At 55.2% G+C, this 12,482-nt stretch overlaps 3 protein-coding genes across 3 annotated transcripts; all 3 read right to left on the minus strand.

Annotated features, from left to right (window-relative positions):
• Positions 1–279: 279 nt before the first annotated feature.
• Positions 280–964, minus strand: GGS23DRAFT_74836 (uncharacterized protein). The gene has a single exon (XM_051521244.1). The coding sequence runs from the start codon at positions 825–827 to the stop codon at positions 390–392; it is 438 nt and encodes a 145-aa protein (XP_051371619.1). The 5' UTR covers positions 828–964; the 3' UTR covers positions 280–389.
• Positions 965–2,441: 1,477 nt separating this feature from the next.
• On the minus strand, positions 2,442–5,932 carry GGS23DRAFT_570085 (fungal-specific transcription factor domain-containing protein). The gene is made up of 2 exons (XM_051516489.1): positions 4,397–5,932; positions 2,442–4,340 (listed from the first exon to the last, which is right to left on the minus strand). Exons 1-2 carry the CDS (start codon positions 5,313–5,315, stop codon positions 2,695–2,697), a joined length of 2,565 nt encoding a protein of 854 aa, XP_051371620.1. The 5' UTR covers positions 5,316–5,932; the 3' UTR covers positions 2,442–2,694.
• A 300-nt stretch (positions 5,933–6,232) lies between these two features.
• GGS23DRAFT_74954 (uncharacterized protein) lies at positions 6,233–7,224 on the minus strand. The gene is made up of 2 exons (XM_051521245.1): positions 7,216–7,224; positions 6,233–7,142 (listed from the first exon to the last, which is right to left on the minus strand). Exon 2 carries the CDS (start codon positions 6,927–6,929, stop codon positions 6,384–6,386), a length of 546 nt encoding a protein of 181 aa, XP_051371621.1. The 5' UTR covers positions 6,930–7,142; positions 7,216–7,224; the 3' UTR covers positions 6,233–6,383.
• Between the last annotated feature and the right edge of the window lie 5,258 nt (positions 7,225–12,482).

Below are 12,482 nucleotides of genomic sequence, written 5' to 3' on the forward strand. Positions count from 1 at the left end.
GGACAGGACAGGACAGGAACACGGTGGGAGGGAGGGTGAAGGGACGGGGGGGGGGGGGGGGGGGGCGCGAAGAGGGCAGTCAGGCGAATAGCACCGTGTTCGGAGGACCCTGCGCGTCACGGGGAGCTGTCTCCCTCCCTCCCTGTCTCTCTCGTTCTTCTCTCCCTCTCTCTTACTAGTATTACTCTACACACATAGAAACTCTGCCTGGGGGGGGGGGGACCGGGGACGGGGGGCGGGAAGGACGGACGAGGGGAGAAAAGGGGGGAGACAGAGGGGGGGAGGGGCGTCAAAGGGGGTCCATGTTTATATGCGTAGGCACACATATGGATATAGGACGAGAGGCATATCACATGCGCGAATATTCCACGCGCGAATCGTACGAACTATTATAAATACCCACCAGATGGTGGAGGAAAACTTGGCGTACGTATTGTATGGTATGTGCGGTATGCACGTACGTGGTTGGCGCGAGAGGGCGGGCGTGACAAAGACGACGCCGGCGGCCTGTCCCAGGTATCGATCCAATCCTCTTCATCATTTTCTTCCTGTTTTTTCTTTTTCGTTTTCAGATTTTTTTTCTGCTCTGACTCGTCCACACAGCCGCACAGCACTCTCTCCCTTCTCGTCCGCCCAGAGACGCCTGGCAGCTCCCGTGGCTGGCGCTGCCGCAGGGTATCTACCGACCTGCTGAGGGATGGCAGGCAAGGTTGAGGGTTTGGGGGGGAGGGAGGAACCGGAGTGGTGTCGAAAAGAAAAGAAAAAAGGAAAAAAAAGGAGAGAAAAGGAGAGAAAAGGAATGAAAGCGTACGGATGTATGCGTGCATTCGTAAGTGCTCCCAAGTGTATAAATGCGGGTGCGGGTGCGCCTGTGTGGCTGTGTAGAAGACCCTCCATTACGGAACGGTATTTACTAATGATGGTGGAGAGGAGGGAGGGATGGGGGGCGAACAGGCGGGGATGATGGGGGGGGAGAGTGGACAAGGGAAATAAAAAATAATATTAATACCAATATTAATAAAACGGCGGGAGGGTGGGAAGGATTCCTTCCCGTCCGGCTGCTGGGCGCTTCCGGGTGGTGGTCGACAACATGCCTACCAACCTACCTACCTACCAACCTATCTACCAACCTTCCTACATGCCTACGCCTACGTACTCGTCTAACCCTAAGATATGACATATGACACGGTTGAGCCAGCCAGCCAGCCCGCCCCCGGCTCGGCTCGGTCGTGCGGGCAGCCCTCTGCACTGACCTACGTTGTTGCGTGTGTGCAGCTGGGCATGTATATGTATGTAGGTATGCCAGTCAGTCGGTCACTAAGGCAAGTATGGTATGGTATGGCGTGGCACGGCACGGTATGTGTGTCTGTGGGCGTGGCAGGCATGTGCGGGGGGTGCGGGCGAACGTGAGGCGAGTGGATGGCGTGACGTTGGCCGGGAGATCTGCTTTTACGTGCTGACAGCAGGCTGCACCTACAGAAAGGGGGCATAGACGAGAGAGAGAGAGACGGGGTGAGTTGATTGCATGTCTGTAGGCACGTATAGGTATGTGGATATGGACGTGCGTATTGCTGTACCTAGACGTAGGTCTGCATGGGCGTGCGTATATACCCGCGAGAGAGAGATAAAGATAGAGAGAAACACCGAGAGAGGGAGGGACGGAGAAGGGTGCCGGAGGTATGTAGGCATGTAGCTACTAGTCACGTATGCGTGTGTTCACATGCGCAACCCCAACGCAAGCTGGGTGGGTGGATGGATGGGATGAGACGGGATGGAGAACGGAGAGAGGGGGGCATGTGTGTGAAAGAGGCACAGCTCGCGGCGTGTGCCGGGAATCACGAGACCAGAGGCGACGAACGCCCTGCATGTCTGGCGGGAGCCTTCGCAACTTGTCACTTTTCTTCAAACTGCATTGCCGGACTTCTGTCTGTATGCTGGGTATGTATGTCTCTCTTCATGTGTGTAGCTTGCGAGTCATCTGCTGCTAAACCACCTATCCACGAAACATAACCCGATCCCTTTCACCGCTTTCTTGACGGTTTTTCTGTCTCTTCCTGTCTCTCGAGGTCTCTCCCCCTGACTCCGTCCCTCCCTCCCTATCCCCGGCCTCCCTCCCTATCCCCGGCCTCTCTCTCTCTCTCTCTCTCTCTAAGTAGCAAGATAAACATAAGACGTGTTCTCGTCTTCCGATACACATGACACCCTAACATCGAAAACAGACAGAAAGAAACATGAACAAGACATCCGTATCCAAAATATCATTCGTAGCCGCCGTAAAACCATAAAACCCAGGATATCCACATGCCATCAGTATGTGTGCGTGCGTGTGTATGTGGGTGTCTGTGGTGTATATACAAGTACATTGGTGGTGTGGGAAGGGGGGTTGGTGGAATCGACTATTAAGACAAAAGGGGCCGAAGTCAATATAGGCAATTGAAGAGAAAAAACACGCGGTAGCATGAGCGGAAGAAACAGCTAAATCAAACACAGAAGCACCGTCTGCTTTGAGAGGGAAGGGGGTGCCAATTCCTCCAAAGTTTGTGTATAGTCCAATTCCATCACACGATTCCGTAGAGTAGGTGGATATGTATGTGAGTATGTGAGTATGCGTTAAGGTGCCTAGTAGTAGTAGCGGTGGTGGCGGTGGCGGTAGTAGTATTGGTGGTGCTGGTGGTGATGACAGTAGAAGTAAAATCAGAACATGATCCATTCGACCTCGACGCCGGGACCGCCGATGCACTTGGTCCAGTTGAAGGAGCCGCGGCGGGCGCTGAGCTTGCCGCTGGGCGTTGCGGGTGGCTCGTAGTACTCGCCGGCCCAGAGGCGCTCGAGGACTTCGATGGCAGCGAGGTTGTTCATGTAGCCGCTGCGCGACATGATCTCGCGGCATTTGTTGCGGACGATATTCTGCTGTAGCTCATTGACGCACTCGCTGCCCGCGACGAACAGCGGCCACAGCAGAAACTTGTCGGCGCTGCTGCCCGCCTCGAGCGACGTCGCGTAGTATACTACCTGGCTAACGAGGTTGCGGAACTTGTTGTGGCTCGACGGCATCCCGGGCGACGCGAGCCGCTCCGTGTACAGAAGCGCCGCGTACCGGAACGCCTCTGACAGCGAGTGTAGGTCGCGCACCTGGCTCGCCGTCGCCTGGCTCGGCAGCGACGCCGCCACTCGTTGCGCGTCGAACTCCCAGCTCTGTAGCGCCGCGCGCGCCTCTTTCCATTCGCGCCAGAAGCCCGAGTGGTGGTCGTCGTATTGCGACGGCGATGGCGAGCAGAGCCCAGCTGATAGTATATCTTCCTCGTCGAGCTGCACGGCGAAGCCGTTGCTGTCGTACCGGTGGTGGTTGACGCTGAAGAAGTCACCTATAGGCGTGCCGGCCTGCTTGAAAGTGCGGCCCAGCGGAGAGCCCAGTGGAGATGCGGCGCTCGGGGTCCGTACGTGACCCGGCGACCCCGCCAGGCTGTTCTGCACCCGGCGACTCTGCGATAGGAGGTTGAGACGACCGAGCTTACTGATGGTCTTGAAGAGCTCCCTATCGCACCCCACCAGATTCTCGATTCCCGGCGGTAGCAGGTTCGCGTCGGAGGGGAGCCCGTAGAAGGCGTGGTCGAGCTGGGCTTCCCGGTCGTTGATGCTGGCCGATATCGAGTCGAAGTAGGTGAAGATGGCTTCCATCCACGAGGAGTCGCTCGCCCCTTGGTAGGGAGCGGAACCCCGCATGCTTAGTATCTTCTTGACGCCGGCGAATTGGGTTTGGAACTTGGCTACTCCGGATTCGACCATCCGGTAGTGGCAGAGGAGGAGGATGGTGGCTAGGACGGAATCATGGCAGGATTTTGAAGGGTCGTTGAGTTGCTGGTTGAGGAGGTGAACGGCCAAGTTGCGGTGCTGGTGTTCTTCGGAGAGCGAATGGCGATCCGATTGCACGTCGGCGAGTCGCTCAGAGCCGTTGATTTCCGAGTCCCTAGCATGTTGACCCAGACTTAGCCTCCTCTTCATCCTCAGATTGCACGCGGACAGGGCACAGATAGCGTGCTGTAGGCTTCGGCTTCCCGATGCCAGCTGCAAGATGTGGCTCCGATACGGATTGTTCGGCCCATCCGTGAGAACCATAGACGGGCACATGATGTTCTCGTAGTAGTCCATGAAGAACTCCATCTTAGCCATGAGATCAGGGCTAACCTGGATCGGCTGGCTCTCGAAGGGCGGAGCCAGGCCAGCCGCCGTGGGCTCCGCGGCGCGAGCCATCACATCATCATCCTTTGGATTTGGAGAGAGCCAGAAGGGTCCGCCTGCGGGATGTGCGCTTGTTGCGTAAGGCTCCATCTCAGGTACGCCTGCGAGGAGTTGTCAGTGATCCGAGGCGCAGGATTTCGGAACGCTTGATCCTTACTCAGAGTATCACTGTCTCCGACCAGTCCATGGCCCATCCGCGGTTCAAACGATTCGGGATGCGAGCTGAGGCTCGAGCTCGGCTCCGAGGGCGTGTATGCCAGGCTAGGGCACGAAGTCGGCGCCCGCTGATCGATCATGATCGCGGAGACGGGGCTCTGGGGGACGGGAGAGCTCTGGGTCGTGTAGTTCTCGTAGATGACGTTGGGGCTGTGCACGAATGAGATCTCCTCGCGGGGATAGGAGTGTCCCATGCCGGGCGATAACGTGTAGTCGACGTCGCTCAGCGAATCCACCGACGAGGATAGCGATTCGCCCATGAGCGGGAAGTGGTTCATCGAATTATGATGAATCTTGCCGTATCTCGACGCGTCGTGGGCGCTCATGTTGCCGGCGTACGCTGGGAGGTTGCTCCACGCCCTCTGCGAGGTCGTGGGTATCGATTCGGCTTGCGAAAACCGCGGGTATTCTGGGTAGGCTGCGTACGTCGTAGGGGGGAGGATGACCCCGTGATCCCCGCTAATACTGGTAACATTGTCCCGGCGAACTTTGCGCGGCCCTTCTTCCATGTTGTTCCACTGCGTCGACGTCGCGGCGGAGCTCGCTCGCGCCCGGCTCGCCGACTTCTTCCCGACAGGCGCGACGGGAGGTGCCTTGGCTATAGGCAGCGAAAGTCCTCGGAGCTTGCCTCGACTCGCCACACCCACCCCCCAAGTCAGTTGAGTCTTGTAGCCGGAGCATTCGTTCCCTATCTCGAGACACTGCGAGCAGTACGGGCGCCGCCTGTCGCACTTCGTACTCCTCTTGATGCAGGTGAAGCAGTCATCGGCTGCCCCTCCGGCGGGGGCCCGTCTCCTCCGCTTACGGGCGGCCTGCGCGTCCTTGGACGCATTGGGCTGCGGGGGAAGCGAGACTGTCATGTTAGGATATGCACAAGGGCGAAAGAATGGTACAATGTGATGTCTAGGAGCAGTGACGCATGAGGGAACCCGGCGGGACAGCAACAGTCTCGACTCTGGTCTCGAAGCCGTGTAGAACCTCCCGTCTATCAAGGAGGAGGACGGTGACTGGCGTGGGTAAATAGATGTTAATATGGAAAAGATAGCTCGCCCAAGCAAGACGTTTATTAGCACTGCATGAGGAGAAAAGGCAGAACGGGGTTGACGGGGGTGGAACGAATGGGACGACCAGATATAAGTCGAGATATGCTCCTCTATATGAATGAACACACAGAGAGACAACCCACATACACACCTACACACATATACACACGCCCACTACCGCTCACCACCGGACAGGGGCCTCTCTCTCTCACCCAGTCGCACACCCCACTCCCCTGTGCAGTACGAAGCAAGGTACATACACCACATAGCTGTGTAAGAGGTAGTAGATGCAAGACTTCTTCCCCCCCTTCTCACCATAGCCTACACCAAGTCAAGGGTACGCGATAGTATGTACAGGTAGCAGTCGAAGAGGCAAAACCGCAGCAGAGCAGAGAGACAAGGGTAGATCCCCGGCCTAGGGAGTTTTTTTTTTGGGGGGGGGGGGGGGAGGAGACAGTTGACAGGGTATGTACAAGGGAAGAAATCTTAACATGGACCATTGCTTGATGGGAACGCGAGATCGAAGAAGGGGGGGGTCTAGGGTCGACGGAGTGAGCGTCCCACTTTCAAGATCATCTTCATAGTATGTACAATGTATGTACATACAGATGGATATCCTCCCCCCCCGGCAGGGCCAGGGCATTAGAGGAGAGAGAGAGTGACAACATGGGTAGGGTAACCCCCTGCAAGCTCTTGCTGCATGCAAGACGGGGGGGTGCCAAGGGTTGAACATGGTTGCAGGTACTTCGTAGTTTGTGCGCTTCTTTAGACTACTGTAGGAACAAGGGTGAATGAAGAGACCGGACGGAACGAGTCCTAAGGGGGCCTAGTTGGACCTGGGCAGAAATCTGAGAGGAACAGGCGCGGCGCAGGCACTGGCACGGCTTAGTTTTTTCTCTGCTTTGCTTGTGTTCTCCCGCGCTCTCTCGCGCGCTCTCTCTCTCTCTTGCGCTCTCTCTCTCGCCCTCTCTCTCTCCCTGGCCCTCGCCCCAGCCCTGGCCCTCTCCCCGCTGAGGGAGCGTCTCCGTAGTACATACTTAGCAACGACACGATAATGCCCATCTTACATACATATCCCGCCGTCCACCAGGAAGCACAGCCTAGAAAAGAGCTCGATAATAGCAAACGCATGATAACATCAGCAACGGGGCGAGCGATAAAAAATCTCGGCTCGGCTAGCGATGGGCCTTTTTTCACCGCATGCCGTGGTAAGAGAGGAACGGGGGGTTGAGCAGGGAGAAAGAGGATGGCGATGAGGAGGGTGGCTGAAATACACACAGTTGTACTTGCTTGTGTTACTAGATCGTGCAGGGAGCTGGGGAGAGCGCAGACCTCGGTAGGCTGGGCTGGCGGGATGGAATGGAATGCGGAAAAAACGGCGAGCGGGATAGCCGTACATGGAGAGGAAGTGGGATGTGGACGGGACGACATGGCAGATGCGGACTTGGGTCTTTTTCGCTCTGTCCCTCTCTCTCTTCTCTCTCTCTGTCTCTCTCTACCCGTCTCCCTCTCTCTACTACGTGTGCGAGCTGGGCACGGAAATGAACGAAAGGCTGTAAAGCTGCCATCGTTCGATCCCGCTTCTTGGCTCGTGGGTTAATTATCCCTCATTTCTCCCGACGCCAACTCTGGCGCGCATCCTGACTGATCTCTTGTAAGTCCAAGTTATTATTAGTCGAGGCCCATAAGAGGCCCAGTAGCGAGAAGAGACACGCACAGTGAGCGAGAGAGGGAGGTGCCCCCCCTCCTGGTGATACTGCATCGCGCACTCCAGCGATGATGAGCTCGACATAGATTCGTTGATCAATTCCAGCACGGCGGCCCCTACGCATCTGCGAGTATCAGCGGGGGATAACGTTACAAACTCCTGCTTCAACGTGTCTTGACGTAGGGACGGTGATGCCGTGCATCTGTGCTAACATTAGAACTGCCAGGCTCGAGTTTCTCTTGGAAGGATCTGCTGCCCGGTGCCTTTCTAATTCCCCCCTCTCTTTCCCCCCAAGACGCAGTGATCAGGGGATGGTCTTCCTACTTTGCTACCTAACACCGCTCGGGTAATGCTGATACCCAGCTACGATCCTTTTCTGGCAACAAGCTAGGTTTGTCAGGGCGTTGGCCGCATAGGTGGACACGAACCGCGCACTTCTAGTCGCCGGTTTCACCCACTTTCCTGTGCTAAATGGAACATCCCTAGAAGGACTATGGTAGTTTGAAGAAGACAAAAGAAATAATAACGATAATATCATTAATAATAATATTGAGAAGAAGAGGAAGAGTGATGCTAATAATAATGATGGTAATTGGCATCAAAGACTCTCGAGACGCGGGGCCTAAGAAGAGCGCAAAGCCACGATTAATCGGTAGAACGTTGATTACCTATCCAAGGTAGGTTGTATGGTGTATAGAGTAAGGTGACGGTAATAGTTAGGTACCATAGCTAGTAGACAAGCAAGCTCCCCCTAACGCGCTACATGTAACCCTACATAATTCTCTACATTCCCTACAAGACATCCAGACATCCAGACATCTACTAGATTCGCGTGCATCATAGGTTTAGGTACCGTATGTTTGCTGCAGAAAACCCGCAGCCATCGTACAACCCTTACATGCGCAGCACCTTGTCCAAGCTGCTTCTTATTCGACTAAGACCTACGCGTTCTCATAGCAGAATCGACTAGGGCTCCAGAGGAAGAAGCTTGGGATCCGTGACTAGGACGGACTCCCCTAACAGCATCCTCTTCCCACTGGCCCATCCTCGACTTGTTACAGGTATTTCTGGCGACTTACGCCACGGACGGCAGCAACAAGCTTTGCGCGCCTTGGCAGCCCCAAGGCTGCTTACTGTGCGTAGCCCACAGAAACCGTGTGAGGTAATGTGACGATTCCAAATTCTCAGTAGCTCCAGCTAACATATGCGGCGTCCTTGTCTCGGATGACGTTGTTTAGAGGCCCCCTCGCCAAGCGAGCTTCTACATACCTACTACGCTCTTGAAGATCTACCGAGGCCCACCTCCACCATCATGTAAGTACCTACTTACTCCCACACCTATAGCATATCTCGTTCTCGTTCTCGCTCTCTCCGCAAGTACCTAACATCAGAGACGTTGGATGATGTAAGGTGAGCTTTTCATCTATGTACCCGTGTCGCCGTCGGACCACCACCACCTAGCGTTACACTTGGGGCCGTCGAACCCGCCTAGTCTCTCTCTGTCTTCGGGTTGCCGACGGACATCGAAGGATGACCCGTGCGACGAGAACCCCGACTAGAAGGTTGCTCGCTGGTGGCTCTGCTCTGCACTCGGATAGAGTTCAGCTCGAGAACCAACCTGTATATATTACTATGATAAGGGTCGTGCCGTACCCACCCCCTTTCGCTCCCAACCGCGTGTTCATTTGGCAGAAGTACTCTTTTTTTTTTCCTTCTCCTTCGCCGTCCAGTTCAGGCGAGGGCCTTTCCCCCTACGACGCAAACCCCTGGATCGTGGAAGAGGCGATTTAAAAAGAGACTGCCTGTTAATTAGCAGAGGCCGCTCAGCTGACCTCCGAAATGGCAACAGCAAGTCGCGTGCGAGCACGGTTCTACTATAGATTTGTGTGAGGTTCATTTACAAGACAGTCTTGGAGCCAGTCCGGATTGGCTGCCGGGATATGTCGATGGGCTCATGGCAAGTCAGACTATACAGCAGGCCTGCGGCGCTACTGCATAGGATGGCATGCTGGCCGCCAACCCACTCGGGCAATTGTCATGTGTAAATCGATTTCCGCTGCCCGAGATGTGTAGTTCATCTCCCAGGCGAACCACGATGAATGGCCACAATTTTAATCAAACCAATGCAGCCATGTACAACCCCATAACACACAAGATGACGAGAGACGAGAGATGGCATGGATGGGTCTGTGGCTCTCGTACCACATTCAGACATTTCTCGGGACACTGCCGGTCGTAGCGAGACCTCCCCTCATAGCAGACGGTTATCACGAGATGGCTCGCTAGGCGCATTCGGCTCCCCCAGTTTGATACCTCGGAGTGGCTCTGACGAAATGCCCGCGTGCCAGTCTCGTCCCAGTGCAATGGGTGTGTACTATACTAGATCTCCTAAGCCCCGTTGCGATCCAGTTGGGGGGATGCGGTGCGGCGTGGGAACGAGCAATCGACGTACTACGCGCATTGCGGGTTAATACTCTCACGTAATGAGAAGCACAAACCCGCACAAGGTCGAGCTATGGCAGCCCTGAGAGAGCGAAAGACGGTCGTCCTTCTTCTTCTTCTTCTTCTTCTTCTTCTTCATCCTCTTCTTCCGCTCCTAAACCCCTCCCTGGTCGGCACACGAGTACGACGGTAGTACTGAAGGCGGGAACTGATCATCTACGAGGGCTAGTCTAGCTAGCACCCGCAGAGCCTTTAGTGAGGTGAGAAAAAAAAAAGATAGAAAAAAGACGACGGGTGAGAAAAACGTGGTATAGGTCGCTGCGGGTGGTGCTGGAGTTGGTTAGCATGGAGCTCCCGCACCAGACCATTTCCCTAACGCAAAGAGTATAAGTTGGTAGATCGTGTAACGGCGACCAATAAGTCGATAGTCCGATGGGGTGCCGAGACCTTGGGCGCCATGGGCTTGCTCATGATCGTCTTCCCTTGTTCTGTTTCTACCAAGCTTCTATCCGCCATGTCGAACTCTCCGCCATTTCGTTCTGTGCAGCTCCCTCTTTTGGCTCACACCGATCGCTTCCCGTCGAGAGGCCTTTTGTGCTAAAAACTTTTTTATTCCGGAAACCCACGCTCTTACACATCCTCAGGTCGACGTCGGCGTCCAGCGAGTGGGGTCCCCTTTACTGCACGTAGCTGTAACACGCGATTGCGCCCGCAAGTAGATCCACGATGGTCATTGTTGTTGCACCGCCGTCGAGACTGGCCTGTTAGGAGGCCTGGGAGGTATCGGGCCTAAGTGCCGCCTCTTCCTAGGGGGCCACCACCACTCAGGGCCATCAGAGGTCTGGAGAGAGAGCAGTGAGGGGGGGAGGGCAGAACCCCTCCAACGGAGAGGGGAAAGGCAGGGGGAGCAATGAGGATGATCTTCGTTATCCCGGCAGGATGTACACAGGCATCGTCCTCGACCTTCTCGACTTCTTCAGGTCAGATAGACATCCCCTAACTTAGGGCCCGAGCTAGAGAAGCAGAGACGCACAAAGAAAAACACGTTTGAAGAACGACGCATTCCTCCTTACTCTAACACTCACCGTCCCTACGACACCAAATGCGCAATTTGCCCCCCTCGCAAGCTTACTGTAGACGTTGTTTGCGCCAGTCTACCAACTCCCTGGTATGTACCTCCCACTAGCGACTGGCACTCTGCATATCTGCCCCACGGATGATGCTAGCATCGTCGTGCTTGGCGGGAGTGGCATCGAGTCGACAACCAGCTTATCAGCTATACATGCCTGCCTACCCTCTCCAACCTACCTATACAGGGCCCTCTTTAAGCTTTGGCCTCTCGGCATCACGATGGTCGAGGACGGGATTCGACCCCATCCGTCCGTTCCATTGGACTGACAACCCCGTCGCAATTTGACACCTCATTTCTCGGGATTGGCCATGTAGCCCAAGATTGAGTTACGGACACAACTCAGATCTGCAGCCTCGGGCGGAATCCTTTGGACTTTAGAGACCAACCGGTTCTAGACATGACAACCCGTGACTGTGCTGGACTGTACTGTACCTATCGGATCTCTACCTACCTACCTACCTACCTAACCTAGCTGGGCTCACCAGGCCACCAGACCGCCAACCACATAGGTCAACCGCGTATCGATTCCGCCTCAGCTGATTTTAAAGTTGGGTGTAAGAGGAGAGAGAGAGAGAAAGAGAAGAGAAATCACAAATAGACAAGATATCAGAATTGGGACCCTGCTGGGTTCTGGTCTTACACATGCGCAAACGGGACGGAAAGAAGGAAGATGAGAAGAAAACAAAGAAAAAAAGTCCACACCTGGCCCTGACTGGTAAGGTATAGGTGACTACTGTGTGCACATAATACATCACGCACATCACACAATATAGAGGCCCCTAGCATATTTCTACGTCGGTCATCTCTTCGTATTGGACTGGCCAAGGCCGGAGGTTAAGGACGTCGTCTTGCTACTGCTACTACTGCTACTACTGCTACTGCTGCTACTGCTGCTACTGCTGCTACTGCTACTGCTGCTACTGCTGCTACTGCTACTGCTACTGCGCCACCACTCGTTCAACCCCCAACCGGTGCTCGTCCTATTGTTGACTCGTTATTACCCGGGTATGATGTAGTTTCGCTACTAACGTCTTCTCGAATCCTCATCTCGGTACTGCGCGTACTACGCTACGACGGACGCGAAGCGAGTGCCAAGGCTGGCCTTGCACAGTCGGCACCAAAGCCTGCCGACGCAGTCGACAATTCACATAGATCGAGGGTTTCTTGGCTGCTTCGCTCCACGTCTGCGCTGCAGCAGCTCGCCTCGATGCAGGTCAAGCAGCACCGAACCCTCCCACCCCCATCCCCCCCCCTCCCTCTGCTCGGTGGCTTGCGAGCTATCCTATAGAAGGGTAGAGTGCGCTGCAGTGCGACCTACGGCATGCTACCGTCCAATCACCCCCCCAATGTTCTCGAAGCCTTCCCATTTGGGTTCTATTCGCCGTCGAGATGACCATCCAGACCTCTTCGCACGTCTTCAGTTCTCTCGTCGCCTCGCGGGGGGGGGGGGGGGCCCACCGACTGCTTTTCCCGAGGTACTTAGGCAATTCGAGATTCTCAAATCGCAGAGAGGAAGCCGACCGAGACTTGTGTGACTGTCGGATCACCAACACCTGGCCTGCTAACGACCGAGTACAAAGCGATATATACCTATCGCCCCCCCGTTTGTCTCGCGAGACTGCTCGGACATTATCGGATCGTTTTCTAGCTCTGCATACACAGTCGTCATTGTATGCGCCTACACGATACGTTTCCTCATGTT

Source organism: Durotheca rogersii (assembly GCF_024521655.1).
Source record: "Durotheca rogersii strain YMJ 92031201 chromosome Unknown GGS23scaffold_11, whole genome shotgun sequence".
Classification (NCBI taxonomy): Eukaryota; Fungi; Ascomycota; class Sordariomycetes; order Xylariales; family Xylariaceae; genus Durotheca; species Durotheca rogersii.